The following is a 17,580-nucleotide window of genomic DNA, read 5'->3' on the forward strand; positions in this document are numbered from 1 at the left end:
TATAAAATAATCTTTTGGTAGTTTGATTGGAATGGCAATAAATATGTAAATTAATTATCAATTTTATTATACTGGCTTGGCCTACCCATGAACATTTATTATTTCTCCAACGTTTAGATCTGACCTTACTTGTGTGAGGTGTTTTATAACTGTGTTCATATAGTTACTGGGTTTGCCTTTGTAGTATTTTATATTGTCTTCAGTTATTTTAAATCAAACTTATCTTCAATCTCTTGCTGCTAGACTTTGTTGATAACAGAAATGCTGATGATTTAATGTGGGTTTATTTTATATCTTTCAACTTTTCTGAAGTTAACTATTTCAACTAGTTTTCAAATTGAATCTCTAGGCTTCTCTAAGTATACCATCATATCATCTGCAAGGAATGGTAAGTTTTATTTCCTTAATGCCTATTTTAATTCCTTTAATTTTTTTTCTTCTCTTATTGCTATAGCCAACATTTCTAATACAGTACTGAATAACAGTGGTGTAATGGGCACCCTTGCTTCACCGCTAATTTTACTGGGAAGGCTTAGTTTATCCCTATTACATATAATGCTTACTGATAGTTTTAAACAGATACTAATTATCATTTTAAGTAAAGCTCCATTCATTCCCATGCTTTCCAGAGTTTTTAATAAGAATGAGTGCTGTATTTTGTAAAAGCTTCTTCTGCATCTACTGAGATAATCATGATTTTTCTTGTTTTTGTTATTGATATAGTCAATTATGCTGATAGTTTTCCTAATATTGAACCAGTCCTGCATTTCTGGTATAAATCCCACTTGTTCATAGTGACATATCTTTGTGATATATTGCTGTAACCTCCTTACTAATATTTTATTTAAAAATTTTGCATACATATTCATTAGGGAAATTGGTCCATAGTTTTCTTTCTCTGTTTTGACTCTCGTTGGCTTAAGCATCAGCATCATATTTGTATCATAAAAGGAATTTAGGAACTCCTTATTTGCTATTTTTTCCAAACAGATCACATCATATTGGAATTAATTATTCTTTAAAAGTTTGGTGTAATAAATTTCTGAATCCATCCGACCCTGGGGATTTTTTCATAAGGAGTTCATTGATGGCTTGTCCAATTTCTTTTTCTAAGATGGGGTTAAGTGTTCTATTTCTGGATAATTAATATTTTGGTAAAAATTCACCCATTTCAGTTAGATTGTCAGATTTACTGGCATATAACTGAGCAAAATAGCTCCAAATAATTGTTTTAATTTCTTCTTTACTGGTGGTGAATTCACCCTTTTCATTTTTGATACTGGTAATGTGGTTTTCCTCTTTTAAAAAAAAAAAACAAATTAACTAGTGCTTTATCTATTTTGTTCCCTGCCCCGCCCGCAAAACAGCTCCTAGTTTTATTTATCACTTCAATGGTTTTCTTATTTTCAATTTTCTTAATGTCTCCTTTGATTTTTCAGGATTTCCAATTTGGTGTTTAATTGGGGATTTTTAATTTGTTCTTTTGCTAGTTTTTTTTTAAAGTTGCATGCCCAATTCACTGAACTGCTCTTTCTCTATTTTATTGATGTAAGAAATATGAATTTTCTTCTAAGTACTCCTTTGGCTGCATCCCATAAATTTTGGTATTTTGTCTCACTGGTGTCATTATCTTTAACGAAATTGATTTTTTTCCCTATGATTTGTTCTTTGACCCACTCATTCTTTAGAATTAGATTATTTAGCTTCCAATTAATTTTTAATCTATGTTTCCATGGCTTTTATTAACTAATTTTTATTATATTATGCTCTGAAAAGGATGCATTTAATATTTCTACCTTTCTATATTTGATTGTTAGGTTTTTATGCCCTAATACATGGGGCAGGTGCTATGTAATGCTGAGAAAATGGGTATATTCTTTTCTATCTCCATTCCATTTTCTCCAGAGGTCTATCATATGTAACTTTCCTAAATTTTATTCTTCATCTTCAGTTCTTATTTTATGGTTAGATCTATCTAGTTCTGAGAGGTGAAAGTTGAGCCCCTGATAGTATAGTTTTACTATCTATTTCCAATCCTGTAACTCGTTTAACTTTTCCTTTAAGAATTTGGTGCTATGCCATTTGGCACATATATGTCCAGTACCTTTCAGCAAAATGTACTTTCCCTGCTTATCTTTTAATTAGATCCACTTTTGCTTTTATTTTATCTGTGAGCATGATTGCTAAACCTGCTTTTTTTTTCTTTTTTTTTTACATCAGCTAAGGAACAATAGATTCTGCTACAGCCTCTTTTTACTGTCTTGGTTTCAAGTTTATTTCTTGTAAACAATATACTGTCAGATCCTGGTTTTTAATCCGCTCTGCAATTCCACTTCCATTTTATGGGTGAGTCTATCCCATTCACAGTTATGATTTAATAACTGTATTTCTCTCCATCCTATTTCCCCCACCCCCTGTTTATCATTCTCTCTCCTTTTACTCGTCCCTTCTCAAAAGTCTGTTTTGCTTCTGACCTCTACCTCCCCCAATCTGCTTTCCTTTCTATCACCTCCCCTCCCATTTTATCCTCTTCCCCTCCTCCTTCCCTGCAGGGCAAGATAGATTTCTATACCCAGCTGAGTTTGTATGTTATTCTCTCTGAGCCAATTCTGATTAGAGTGAGACTCATGTGTTATCTGTCACCACCCCCATCTCACCTTCCACTGTAAAGCTTTTCTTCCTTCTGCACCTCTTTTATGTGAGATAATTTACCCCATCCTAACCTTCCCTTCCGCCTTCTCCCAGTATATCCCTCCTTCTCCCCTGCTCTCAATTGCATTTTTTTTAAATCATCCCATCATATTCAACTTTACCCTTATCTTCTATGTATTCACCTTCTATCCTAATGATAATAAAGTTCTCAGGAGTTATAAGTATCATCTTTTCATGTAAGAATGTAAATGCTTTATATGGCCTTATTGAATCCCTGATTATTTCTCTATCCTGTTCACCTTTTTATGCTTCTATTGAGTCTTGTATTTGAAAGTCAAATTTTCATTTCTGCTCTGGTCTTTTCATTAGGAATGCTTCAAAGTCCTCTATTTTATTGAATATTACTCTTCCCCCCAAGGGACAATACTCAGTTTTGCTGGGTAGGTTATTTCTGGTAGTAATTCTGGCTCCTTTGCCCTCTGAAGTATCACTTTTCAAATCCTTCAACCATTTAACATAGAAGCTGCTAAATCTTATGTGATTCTAACTGTGACTACATATCTGAATTGTTTCTTTCTGCTCCTTGCAATATTTTCTCCTTGACCTGGGAGCTCTGGAATTTGGCTATATTCCTGGGAGTTTTCATTTTGGGATCTCTTTCAAGAGGTGATCGGTGGATTCTATCAATTTCTATTTTACCCTCTGGTTCTAGAATATAAGGGCAGTTTTCCTTGATAATTTCTTGAAATGATATCTAGGCTCTTTTTTTGATCATGGCTCCCAGGCAGTTCAATAATTCTTAAATTATGTCTCCTCAATCTATTTTCCAGGTCAGTTTTCTTTTCCTAATGAGGTATTTCATATTTTCTTCTATTTTTTCATTCCTTTGACTTTGTTTTATTGTTCCTTGATGTCTCATGGGGTCATTAGCTTCCACTTGCCCAATTCTAAGTTTTAAGACATTACTTTCTTCAGTGAGATTTTGTAACTTTTCCCCCTCCTCCCCCAATCTGGCCATTTCTACTTGTTGAGGAGTTCTTTTCTTCAATGAATTTTTGTTTTATCTCTTTCTTCATTTGGCCATTTTCTTTATAATGAGTTCTCTTCAGTGGATTTTTGCGATTTTTTACCATTTGGCCAATTCTGTTTTTTAAGGTGTTATTTTCTTCAATTTTTTTTTTTTTTTGGCCTCTGTTACCAAGCTGTTGACTCTTTTTTTCATCATTTTCTTGTATCACTCTCATTTCTTTCCCCAATTTTTCTTCTACCTCCCTTAATTTTTAAAATCCTTTTTGAGAACTTTCAAGAATTCTTTTGGGCCTATGATCAATTGATATTTTTCTTTGAACCCCTGCATGTGGCTTGTTTTGACTTGGTTGTCTTTTCTGGATTTGTCTTGATCTCCCTTGACACCACAGTAACATTCTATGGTCAGGTTCTTCTTTTGTTGTTTGCTCATTTTCTCAGCCTATTTCTTGACCTATAACTTTATGTTAGAATTGGGCTCGGCTCTTGGGGTAGAGGGGAATCTGCCCCAAGCTTCTGGCCTTTCTTCTGTTTTCAGAGGTATGTAGATTTTTGGTTCTTTCAAGGTGATATGATCTCAGGAGAGATCTCCTGGCATGTGAGTAACCACAAACACTCATTTGCCCTGGAAGAAAGGTCCTTGTGAATAAAGCCCCTGTACCCGTTGTGCTACAATCACTAGTGAGCTAGTGCTCTTTTTAGTTCTGGAACTGTAACCCAGAACTGTGTATGGTCAATGTGACAGAGTCCTACACCAAGAGCCAGCAAAGGGTCCCTGTTATCTCCTTCTGACCAATTGTTCATCTCTCCTTATCATCTGTGGGTTGAGTGCTCCTGAAGCTGCTAGTGCTGCTGCTGAACTGCCTCCAAGGCCCGCACAGCCTGCACTGTGCAGTCTGCACTGGGCTCCAAGTCTAACCACCACCATGCTGAAACTGACCTTTCCTGATGACCTCCTAAATTGTTTTACCCCTACTTTTGCAGTCTCTGCCACTCCAGAATTCTACTTACGGAGTTGTTTTAAAGTTGTCTGGAAGGGAATTTGAGAAAGCTGAGTTGAGTCCCTGATTTTACTCCACCATCTTGGCTCTGCCTGTGAATATGCTTTTTCAAAATCCTCCTTCATGAGCATACACAAGAGTAAGATTCATTTGATGCTGCTTCCTACCCCACCTTCTTCCATGTTGGTTTACTATACTCATATACTCAATTATGAAATAGTAAATTTTTACTCTCTTCTGATGATTTCTTGAGAAAAATGAACAGAACAACTGACTCCTATTTCCTCTGTTTATCTTATGCCACTCCCTCAATACTTTGAAGATATTAAGATCTAGGAGACAAATTTGATTCTTTTTCTCCTACTGGAATGTCAATACTTTATCATCATATAGCGCTTCTAGTAGCATGAATAAATTTAATTTCCTAGGTTACTGGGGACTCATGTTTTATTTTAAAGTTTCTACTCAGCATTAGTCTTTTCATCAGGAATGTTTGAAAGTCCTGAAACACCTCTTCTCATTACAGTAGAAACTGTCAAGTCTTATGTGTTTCTGACTGTTGTTTCTTGATACTTGCCATCTTTTTTTTTTCTTTTACCTGGAAGCTCTGGATTTTGCCTATGACATTCCTCAGAATTTTATTTTTAGGGTTTCTTTCATAATCTAATCAAATGCCTCCTTTCTTTTTGCGCTTTGCCCTCTGATTCTAATAGACCTGGGCAGTTTTCATTTACAATTTCTTGAAATATAGTGCCCAGGCTTCCTCTTCTACCATTGTGGTTTCCAGTGACTGATAATTATTAAATTTTTTGTCTTTAAGCTGTTTTTCATAGCAAATGGCATACACTGTCTCAGGGAGTCACTGATTTTTGTTTTGTCTACTCTAATTTTGAGAGAATCCTTTATTTTGGTAAGTTTTACCACTTTCTGTTGTAATTATTCCACCAATTCTTTCCATCAGTGCTTTTATTTCATTTTTATCTCTTTCTTTTTCTTCCAGGTATTCATGTAGAGCTTGTGGATGTTTATTTCTTTTTAGTCTCTGCATATAGTTGATCTATTTTCTAGGTGGGATTTTCTGTTATCTTAAACTAGAATAGCTAGCTATTCTTTACAGTAGTTGGTTTCTTCTTCTGTTTGCTTTTACCTCTAGCCTTAGTTCCAAAATTGGGACTTTGTGTCCAGGCCAGGCTTGGCCCCTGTTCTGCTTTGTGGTGTGTTGGTCAGCTCTGGTCCTGACCTAAATGTCTGAGATTCAGAATGCTTGAGCTTCAGGATCCTCTGTGGAATCTCAGGACAGAATGTTATGGATCTTGAAGTCCTTGGGCCTCAGGTATCCTAGGCTGAGGTTAGTCACTGTTAACTGTCTCTCCTCTTCACTCCAAGGTCCACACTGTGAGTGCTGGACCGCTTCAGGGCCTTCTCATAGGAGTCCTCTTTTCTTCCTGCTTCTAGATAACAAACCATGAAAATCACAGGTCTCTCTGGCTGGTTTCTGATCATGCTGAGAGATTTCTTCTTTGCCAGTGATAGTGTTGCATTTTTTGATATGCCCTTTCCAAATTGACTCTCTTTTAAATTTCTTACTTTATTTTCTCATTGGATTTCTTTATCATTATTGGGTCTGGTGTTATATTAAATTTTTTGCTGGAATAGGCTGGAAGTTGAGCTGCTTGCTTCCATTCAGGCAGCCAACTAACCTAGAGGTATAAAACTGTTTTCTCTAGACCCTATCAGTCTATATAAGCAGAGGCTCTCTCTAAACAGAAATTAATGATATGTATTCGTGTGTATGTGGGGGGACTTGGAGAGTACAGTTCTCCAACTACAAATTTACAGAATTTTTCCTAATGATTTATAGTGTAATATCAACTTTCAGGCAGATCATTTATAAGGATGAAATTAAACTGTATCTGTTTCTAGGTGGCACAGTAGATCGAGTGCTGTACTTAAGAGTCATGAAGACTTGAGGTGAAATCCTGCCTCAGATATTTAGCTGCAGTGTGACGCTGGGAATGTCACTTAAACTGTCTGTGCCTCAGTTTTCTCACCTGTAAATGAGAATAGTAGCACTTTCTCCCTAGGGTTGTTCAGAGGAGCAGAGAAAATAATACATGTAAAGCAATTGCTAAACTTTAAAGCAATATGCTAATAAATTCTAGCTATAACCAGGGCCATCTCTAAAATGCTATAGTGTTAGGCAAATCACACCATGCATTCCACTTCCCTCTTACCTGCCTATACGTTCTCTTCTCCTACTGGTTGCTTCCCTAAGCCACTGCCAAGCTAGCTAATCCATAAAAAAGAGTAGAGCATCCCACTGATTTGGTGCCCACAAGAAAAGCTTTGCTGAATGTTAGGGCATAAAGTAACTCTCTTGAGACTCTACAGAAAAAGGAAGCAGTAGACTAAAAGGTAGTTTTTCTTCAAATAAACTTACAGGATTAGATACACTCATGAAAAAGGCTCACAATCATCACATGTACACATAAGTTACAAACACAAAGGATAATGTCAACAGTGTGATAAGACACCTCATACTCACGTCCAATCAATCAACATTTATGAGATACCTATGTACCCTGTACTTCGCTAGAATTAGAGATACAAAGACATGAAATAATCTCTGCCCTCAAAGAGTACATGTATACTACACGAGTATGCTGGGAGCAGTATCTGCCATATATGCTAGTTTTCTTTAAAAGGTTTTAAAACCATCCTCAGACCTAACTGGCTAAGGGCACTTCTATAGTTTCTTGGTGGCCTAAATACAATAAGCCAAAATCCAAGGGGTCAGTACCTCCTCACTCATGCTCTGAACCAATAGAATAACATGGCTAAAACAGAGGCCAGGAAACTGCACCCAAGTGAATAAATCCCATCCCCTTGTTGGATATCCTTTTGTTAACTGCTACATGTTCTACAAGTGTCTCATTTTGTTTCAATTCTGAAAATAAAGCAGTAATAATGGTAGGAGATGGGGTGTCATGTACATAGAACAACAAGCAGGCCAATATGGTTGGATTGCAGGGCATATAGAAAGAAGTAATATTGTCATAAGGCTGGAAAGATAGACTGGGACCACTCTGTGAAAAGTATTTCTCATTTCCTGCAGCTAAAGTGTAGGATAAAGCAGAGCTGAGAGTTAGCGGCATCTTTAGCTACAGATTCTAGAGAACTGAGATGAAATGAAGAACTGGTAGGGAAAAGGAAGCAAATAATACCTTGGCCTTGCCAGTTGAGATAGAAAGAAGTATCAATAAAATATCTTAAGAACAATGGCAATGTTAGAGATGATACATTTTAAGAACACTAGGAAGCTATGGTAGTTCCCAAAGCAGTAACTTGTATAATAAAAAGTGTTACAATGTGAAGATTCTCTACAGAAGAATCCTACTAAGTACAGCTTGTAACAGTTCCTAACAAACTTTATCATGAGTGAGATTTACTAGGATATAAATGAAACTTTAAGAGAAAATTGGAAAACAAAAGTTTCAAGAGAAGAGAAAGGTTTATTTAAAGTGCCTCTTATCATGTAAGGCTTTAACAAAACTAATCTTTTTCGAACTATTCTCTCTTACACTAACTGAACAGACTCTAGTCTCTATTCTTCAAAAGATTATATAGTCGAGCTATAAACTCAAAAAACAAGGTAGATGACATATATTTAGTATTGATTAGGTAGAAATTACGAGTATGATCCAAGTATCATCTAGAAGAAACATATGTTCCTGTCCTTCTGACCATGAACTTCAGTCCTTTTGTCTCTCCCCACATTTCCACTCCTGAACTTTTTTCATTCTGCTTATGGCAGCCTGTCCCCTAATCCCACCTGTATCTATCTGAGGCTCAGTGCAGACAAAGGCAAAAGTGGGACAATCTCTACCTTCAAGGACCAACTGAGATACCACCCCCTTCATAAAGACTTCCCTGATCTCCCCTAGATGAAAGTGTTCTGTTCCTCCTCAATTTTTCCTAGAGTATTTTGTATTCATCTTTCCTTTGTTCTTACTATGCTCTACCATGTATTATCTGTAACTATGTAAACAATATCTTTTCCCCCAGTAGAAAAAGTTCATTTACGCCAGGGGCTATGTAATTTTTCAACCCTCTATCCCCAGCTAAGAGCAGTTTCCTACACTTAGTAGGTGCTTAAAATGTTTTTTTTATTAAAATGAGAATGATTTACAATATATATTTGCTATGTTAAGTAACAACAGGTTTACAGTTGTATATTTCCATTTAAGACATTTTTGTTCATGTTCAAATCTCTGTGGGCACGTCCTTTTCTAAAAAAGGGTACTGAAAAGTATCAACTTGAAAAGGGGTAAAAACTAAAGTGACCTATAAGAGACAAAAATATTAATTACTCTGACGCCAATGTAATTTAATTACTGTGTTATGTTACATATTTTTAAAAAGATATTTAGTGTATTTAGTTACTTGTAGAAGATGTGAAATATACTCCAGTAGATCCAGGATTTTACTGATAAGGGCCCTCCCTCTGCCAGTATAGATTGAACCCTTTCCAAACTTTAGCAGGCAGTTTCAATCAGTTGTTGTAGCCAAAAAAAAAATCATCACTGGAGTGTTCAACCTGAGTGATTCCCCATTTACCTAGGCTCGCCCTCATCTCTGGGACTCTATTCAAAAGCTTTCCAGTTTGACTGTATATGCTAAAGCTTGGCCTCCACTGCCACAACCTTTCAAAATGCAAGGAGCTGGATTTTAGTAAAAACACATGGAATAGTTTGCAGAACATCTCTAAGTTTGCTCATTCTGACAAAATCTCTAGCTCAAATGAATAAAAAATGCTACATAAGTTCACTGTCAACTTCTTTGATAAAGAGAATAATCAAATGCTTATTTCAGAGCACTACAGAGGAAAGGTATGACAACAAAGATTTTAAACTACTGGAGGTCAGATTATGATACTTCATCCTTCTATTTCTAAGCACCTAGCACAACAGGTAGCACCTATCCAATCCAGACCAAAGATTTCATCCCTGCAGGGAGGTTCCAAAAATGAAAATTCTCTCCTTGAACCAAAACTGACAGGTAATTATTTCAGCTACTTAAAAGTCTTAGAAGGTTGCCTGGAGCAACTTACCCAGAGCCACAAAACCAATACCAGTCAGCACAGGACTTGAACTCAGTTCTTCCCAGACTCTGAGACCAGTTCTTTATCCTGCCTCTCTGGTACAAAACAAGCCTTAATAAATATTTAAAGATTTCATAGAGCAAGACCTGATAGAGACCTAGGTGAAACCGCCTAACTTTTACACAGTAAGAAAACACCCAGGGAGGTAATGAATTGCCAAATGTGACACAAGAACCAAACAGCAGAGGGACAATTTTAACCCAGGTCCTTTGGTTCCAAAGCTATAAGCTCTTTCAGCCGAACCAAGCTAAATGAAATGTAAAATACTTGTCCCTTCTAGAATAGGGGTGCACTTTCAAAATGCGTATTTTAAAATAAACCTTAGTTGTTAGATTATTAATACTATTATTATTGTTATAACTATATAAAATGTTTTCTGAGATTTCTATATTTTTATGAGAAACTTCTTATACCTGATTAGTTACGTTACTACAGCTTCAACATGTCCCCATAATATGGTAAAGAAGTATTTCCCTGAACATGAATTTGGAATCCTACCTTGAAAAATTATTCAGTGTCTTGTCCTTTGGGCCTATTCGGCTTTCCCTCCAGAGACTATCAAGAAGATTACAGAATTATGTTTAAAGACTGTGGCTAAGATAACTGTCACACAGTGAACCTGTGCCCATCACTTCTAAGTGGCCATAAGAAAATACTGAAGACAGCTCTGTTTATAGCAGGGGGTGTTAAAGCTAGTCAATGATCTTTTTTTTTTAATATTTTGATAACTATATTTTCAGGTAATTGGTTTCCTTGGAAATCCTACTTCATGCATTTAAAGACATTATCTGAAAAGGGGTCCATATGCCCTGAAATGAGTCCATGACACCCACAAAAAAGGTTAAGTACCTTTGCTCTAAAAGAAAGCATCTAAATTAACGATGCCACTTGAGGAAAGCCAGTTTCACACTTCTTTGGCTAAAGCTCTAGGAAAAAGAAGTCACCGATTTTCTGAAAGAATACCAATGACAACAGAACTACTTAGAAGAACAAGACGTGGATAAATACAACTTAAAAATCAAACATGCCCCACCTGATGCACACAAAGGCCCTGGCTTCCGTAACTTGTGCTGGGAGGTGACGGAGAGTGATCCCTAGTGGGTTCTCTAATCAATTTGCATTTATTAATAACAGCCGACATTAACATAACACTTTACGATCTGCAAAGTGCTTTACATACGTTCGCATGTGATCTTCAAAATAATTCTGAGAGGTAGATGCTATTATTAGCCCCGTTTACAGATCAGGAAACTGAGGCAGGCGGGGGTTCACAGACTGTCTTGCCCTACGTCAGAGCTAGGAAGGGTCTGAGGCCGCACTGGAACTCATGTCTCCCCGACTCGAGGCCTGGAGCGCTGCTCACCCGGGCACCAGCTGCCCGTGAAGTTCCTACTACGCGGTGGGCACAGTGCCGGGTACCGGGAGCTGGCCAGCTCGGCCGCACGTCCCTCCCTAGCCCCGGGCACGGCGCTCCAAGCCGCCCGCCCCGGCCTCGGGTCCGCCTTCGCCCGCTTACTTACCATCGTTCTCGTCGCTGTGCCGCCGCCGCGACATGCTGTCCGCCGCCCGCGCCCCCTCCGGGTCCGCCGGCGATTGCGGGAACTCCGCCCTATTCCCCTCACAGCAGCGGGGAAAGGCGGAAGCGGCGATGGACGGGGTGGCGAGGGGCGCAGCGAGGATCGGAGCGAGGCGGGGAGCCGCGGCCGGCCCGGAGCGGTGACGCACACGCACGCCGGATCTCGCGCGAGCGAGGCGGGGCGGGGGAGGGGAGGGCCTCCCGTTTCCACCGTCACTAGGACGTCCCGTAAAGATCTCGGGAGGAGGGGCGGGAAGCGTAGTGTGTGAGGACTCCCGAAGAGGTTGGGGGGGAGCTTGAAGCGGGCGAGCTCAAAGGAGCAACCTAACAAGGCCGCAGAGCGCGCTTCCGCTGCCGTCTCCCTCCCCTTCCTCCCTCCCGCTCCTCGCGCTCTCTATCTTCTTCCGGGAGAAAAGTAAGCGGGTGAGCCAATTCCTAAAGCGTCGGTCCCTGCGGGGCTGGCGCGCGTCTTAAGGAAAAGGCGGGGGGAATGGGGAGGGGTGAAAGTAGGAGGGGGCCTCGGCTGAACCTAGCCCGCCCGGAGCTGAGGCGGTGACACTCTAGGCCTTGCACCGCCACTGCTTCGATGCCACTCGATGGTTCTCCCGACTGCCCTTGCGCTTACCGGAAGTAGACCATCTCCGGACTGAGGGGTCGTCTCTAAAGTGCTGGTCTGAGAAAGAAACGAGACCACGAAGTGGTTGCTAGGATAGACGGGTCCGCGGGTGGAAGCTCCTCCAAAGGACTGGACCAGTCCAGGTATGTACTTCCTTCACCCCTTCCTCTTGCTATTGACCTCCCAGATGTTCCATTGACTGCTCGACCTCCTCGCCCCCCCCCCCCGGGTCTGTGCGCGTGGCCCATTCGGGACCCTGGGGGGCACGAGGACGAAGTGCCCACCTGGCAACACCCCGGCCCCCGACCCCACGTGGACTGGGAATCATACCCCTGATAGCAATAACTGACGTCTGTATCCCGCCTGGAGATTTGCAAACCTGTTTAAGCCCATCTTCTCTTTCCACTCATTGCAAGGTGGGGATTATTAAACCCTGTTTTACAGAAGAAGAAACTGAGGCTCCAAGGGCGGTTGTTGATTTTTCTCCCCGAAGGTCTTGCAACAAAACTGGAGTTTGAACCCAGTGCTTCCCTCCCACCCCCCTCTTTATATGCGCATCTGAGTAGTTAGGTGGTTTGGGGAAAGGGAAATCCACTAGGCAGGTTAATTTTAAGATGAGTAAGGTGAGATTTCTCCACCACAGAGACCCTATGGATGGTGAGGTCCTCCAGGTGCTCTTATTTAGCGATCAAACCCAGAACTTGAGGAGTCTACTGGAAGAGGGACTTAACTACTTAAACATATTTGGCCTGGCTATTGAATCAAGAAAAATCAAGTTGGATAGAGAACCCATCCATCAGCATTTATCCTTTGGATAGAGTCTAAATGGACAATGAGTTGGGCCCAGAATTAAAGCTCCTTTAATGATCCCAAACAAGGCCCATCTTCTTAAAATACCATTTTTAACTGGTAGAGTTATATGGCTGGGATACCTGGCATACAGTTTTGAAGATTTGAAAATGACTGAGCAGAAAAGTAATGGAAAGTCATAAGATACGTGTGAGCCAGGAGCTACTTAAAACAAATGATGAACTTCAAAAAACTGGAGTAAAGAATGTCATCTGGAGGAAAAAAAAATGGGCTAGTCAAATGGTGGGTAGCCTGAGTGCTCTTTATTAGTATTCTCTGGCAGACTGAAGAAGAGAAGTATTGCATATGTTGGGTGAAAACTGGCAGCTAGATAGCTTAGTGGGTAGAGCACTGAGTGCTGGGCCTGGGGTCAGGAAGACCTGAGTTCAAGTGTGGCCTCAGACACTGTAGCCACGTGACCCTGGGCAAGTCACTTAAATTGCTGGCCTTAATCCAGTGGCAAGCCACTACGATATCTTTGCCAGGAAAACCCCATATACAGTATGGTCCATGGCATCATGAAGAGTAGGGCACTATTGAATGACAGACAACATGAACAACAGTCACATATTTTGGTTAGGCATGAATGAATTATGATCTTTATTCTTGGAGGGAACATCCAAAACAATGAAATCACAGATTCTTTTGAGTATTTAGAGTAAGGTGAGGGGAACACAGAGTTAGAGCTGGAAAGCACCCCAAATATCCTTTTGTCCTGCCCCCTTATTTTACAGATGAGAAAACAGGCCCAGGAACCAGTTGTAAGTGGCAGAGGCAGGATTTGGATCCAAGCCCACTGACTGCAAGTATTCTTTCTCTTGCACCCCGCTGCATAGATGTAGCCTTAAAAATCCCCTGATATCATATCAAGGTTAGATACTGCTTCTGCTGTAGTCCAGATAGTACTGTCCGGTCTTTGCTCTGGATGGTGTAGCTGGATTTTGATACTGCCTCTCCTGTCATTGGTAGAGAAATTACCTGGGATAAGGCCTTGTTCAATTCTACAGGCCTGGCCTGGGGTCTACCAGTCCCTGAGTCTTGAGGCCTTCATTTCTGCAGTAGCCCTGACTGGCAGGCCTCAAGTTTCCTAAAAGGCTGGTCAGTAGGCTTCTCCCTCCCCTTTTTTCCTTCAGGCTTGTCTCTTGGGCAGATTGCAGAGCTCTTTTTCTCTAGGCTCTCAGGCCCTTCTGTAAGGCATGTAAAAAAATCTCTTTTGGTTCCTTCCCATCCAGTGCTAGCTGGTTACTGTCCAGCTCTCTTGTTTTGTTTTGTTTTTTCCACCTCCCTTCAGTTTGACCTCCTGGCTGCCAGCTAGGTGGATCCTAGACCAGTCCCCCTAACAGTCTATTTTCTTCCCCCTTCCTCCTGTCAGGTTTGTCTCTAAAGCTGTTTTCAATATAGGTTTCAGGCCTGTTTCTTCTCTAGTAAAACTTCCATTACAGGCTTTTTACTAAACTCCTATGTTTTGAAGTAAAGATGCTGTTTCAGCTCTCTTTTGTCATCAGCAAAAAATTCTTCCTTTTATTGTGTAAAGAGCAGCTTGCAGAACTACTTTAAGTCCTGTTAACGTCCTAGTATGAAATTCAGACATTTAATCCTACTGAATTTTGGGGGCTTTTTTTTTTTTTAAACCAGACCTATAATTTCATTGGTATGGGAGATTACATTGGAGAAAACTCCCTCTAGCGATGTAAATTGGAACATGCTTTATAGCTTACATTCTGAGAGAATTGCCTACAGTTAAAACTGTGGTTGAAACTAATTTTTAGAGAAAACTTGCATTATTTTAATAATTATATATTAATAATGATTAATATTTGTTGAGCATCTCCTGTGTGCCAAGGGTATAAGATATTACAGGCCTTAGATGTTGTTAAGTCCAGTCTCCTCCCTTTATTTTATGGATAGGCGGACTGAGCCCAGAGAGGCTGAGTGACTTGTCTAGGGTCCCACAGCTTATACATGTCAGAGTCTACACCTAAACAGAAGTCGTTCCTAAGTCCAAGGCTCCATTTTATGTACTACCCCACATTGCTTCTCTATCATATAATTGTACATGTACACATATGTGTGAATGCACATAGATACACACAAATGCAGTTGTGGTTTGAATGTAGATTGTAATTTTTTTCCTAAACCTAATTTATATAAAATCTGAGTGCAGCACACAATCTTACTCTTAGTGTTATAGGTGTGCTACAGGCTTCATTGATTGTCCTCTCCAGCAGAAGCTTCACTGCCGGCTGCATGTATTCTGGAGGAGTTTGTGCTTTTAGTCCCTATAGCAAGGTAAGGGAAGCAGATTACTCTCACTTGCCATCTCCTAACAATTGGCAATATCCCTGCCCCTGTTCTCTTAGAGGTAGAAATCGGACAGCAAAGCCCAAAGAGGCATAAAGGTGAAAGGGAAAGAGAAGGAAGCAAGGAGACCATTTCTTAAGTGCTTACCACATGCTAAGCACTGGTAATCGAAAAGTGAGATAGTCCTGTTCTCCAAGAGCTCACATTCTAATAGGTAGAAAGTACAACTTCAGGACACATAGGTGGAAAGGCCCTGTGGTCCCTAGGGTGCAGTGGCAAGGGCAAGAGTAATGTTTCGTTTTTAGTGTTACTTCCGTTGACAAAACCATATGTTTCTGGTGTTGAACCATTTGACAGTGCCAAGGACTTTGGGTGGCATGCACTTTCTTTTCTGGGTCTTCAGTAGCTATGACTGCTAAAGAGGCAGGACGGCAGCACCTACAGAGGCAGTTGCCCAATCATCCCTCCACAAAGGTTATTCCACTGGGTAGAGGTGGACCAGGCTGGAAGCAGAACTAGTACCGCCTGAAAGTGGTATGGGACAGCTACTTCAGAGGTTCCCAGGCACAGGGTCCTGAGTCGCCTCTACCAGGATCAGAGAAGAGGTCAACCTACTTGGCACATCTTGTGTCTTGGCTCTCCTTCTGGATTTAAGTTAAATGATTGGGTTCAAATCTTGGTCCTGCTACTTACTAGCTAGTGTAAGGGGTCCTTTCAACTTTAAGATTCTGTGATTTTTCTCCTCCCTTCTCCCATATCCTCGAGAGGGCTGCTAGAGGTCTCCCGCCATAAAGAGTTTGTGCTCCACCTTGCTTTCACCCTGTGTCACCGAACAGGAAAATAGACTGGGCAGAGCTGGCTGGTGAAGAATTAAACAGGCTGTCAGAGATGGCGGAGTCTGTGAGTTAGTGGGGTTTCTTAGCCTTGTGGCTGAACAGAGTGCCACCTGTAATGTAATTTGTAGCCCATTAACCGTATTGCTGAAATTCAAAACAGGATAGTGATGAGTAATTATCTTTCAGTGTATGTGTATGAATACATATCTTTATGTAAATAGATTCCATTTTTCTGTAAAAGAAATATAATTTTAGGAATCACGGGATCATAGTTTTAAAAATAAAAGAGGCTTTGGAGGCCATCTAGCCCTCCTACTCCCTTATTTTACAGAGGCCAATGAGGCTAAGTGACTAAGATTACTAAGATTTGAGACCAGGTCCTTTGACTCAAGGCCAGCACTCTTTCATGTGAAATTATTTTTAAATAATTGAACATGTTTAGCATATAAGAGGAATACAAAAGGCTGAGAACTCAGAAGAGAGAGAAATGAGGCATGCTGGAGGAGATGGTGTCCTTGAAGGAGGGATGGGAGAGCATTGCAAGAAGAGGAGTTAGGGGCTGGAGGACATTCTAGATGCAGGGAATTAAAAAGGTGCAGCAGTAGGAAAGGAAAGGGTGATATGCTTGTGGATATAGTCCACATTCTAACTAATAACATGTAAATATCATTTTTGTGTTATAGATAAATAGTTTAAATGTATGTTATATTAAGCACAGTTATAAGTAGGTAATAAACATTTTTTCCTTTAATCATGTACATCATAAAGAATCACAGTTATTGGAGCTAGAAAAGACCCTAGAGATCCTGATTTAATTGAAGGAGGGTTGGGTTTGCAGTCAGAGGACCTGCATTCAAATCCCAGCCCTGCCACTTATTGTCTCTGTAACTGTGGGCGAGTCACTTAACTTGTCTGTACTAAAGTTTCCTCATCTATGAAATTAGGGGGTTGGAACTGTATGGCCCCTAAGGCACTTGTGAGCAACTAGGTAGCACAGTGGTTAGAGTGCTGGGCCCAAATTCAGGAAGATCTGAGTTCAAATCCCAGCCTCAGACACTTACTGTGTGACCCTGGGCAAGTTACTTAACTCTGTTTGCCTCAGTTTCCTCATCTATAAAATGAGCTAGAGAAGGAAATGGCAAAGGACTTCAGTATCTTTGCTAAGAAAACCCCAAATTGGGTCATGAAGAGCCAGACACGACTGAAAAGACTGAACGACAAAGGTCGCTTCTAGCTCTCATTGTGTAATCCTCTGGTCGTTTAGTCTGGTCTCCTCATTTTATAAGTGAGTAAGAGGTGGTAGGGTCAAGCCACTTGGCATATCTTGTGTCTTGGCTCTGAGACTCTGAGAGGTTAATGACATTTCTCAGGTTCATGCAGGTGGCAGGCAGCTCAAATAATATTCAAAACTGGGTCTTTTGATCCTAAGACTTTCCAAAACACTACAATGACTCCCATATTTATATACATAAGCAGTTAAGACATGTCTATATTATCTCAAGCACAACAGGTGTTTAGTCTCATGCTCACTCCATGTCTGTCATTCTTTTACTCTATATATA

At 40.3% G+C, this 17,580-nt stretch overlaps 2 protein-coding genes across 3 annotated transcripts in view; one reads left to right on the forward strand and one right to left on the reverse strand.

The window, feature by feature from the left end:
* Positions 1–12,031, reverse strand: part of NCBP1 (nuclear cap binding protein subunit 1) — a 59,022-nt gene extending 46,991 nt beyond the window's left edge. The window contains exon 1 of the mRNA XM_036741496.1: positions 11,361–12,031. Coding sequence (XP_036597391.1) covers positions 11,361–11,394 — 34 coding nt within the window. The 5' untranslated portion in view covers positions 11,395–12,031. The remainder of the gene's footprint in view (positions 1–11,360) is intronic.
* Positions 12,005–17,580, forward strand: part of TSTD2 (thiosulfate sulfurtransferase like domain containing 2) — a 36,216-nt gene continuing 30,640 nt past the window's right edge. Inside the window, exon 1 of one of the 2 annotated variants that reach the window (XM_036741497.1) lies at positions 12,005–12,175. The gene's annotated coding sequence lies outside the window, so the exon portion shown is untranslated. Of the gene's footprint in view, positions 12,176–15,095; positions 15,171–17,580 lie in introns of those variants that run through there. The other variant, XM_036741498.1, reaches the window with a different exon arrangement.

Source organism: Trichosurus vulpecula, chromosome 1, assembly GCF_011100635.1.
Source record: "Trichosurus vulpecula isolate mTriVul1 chromosome 1, mTriVul1.pri, whole genome shotgun sequence".
NCBI lineage: Eukaryota > Metazoa > Chordata > Mammalia > Diprotodontia > Phalangeridae > Trichosurus > Trichosurus vulpecula.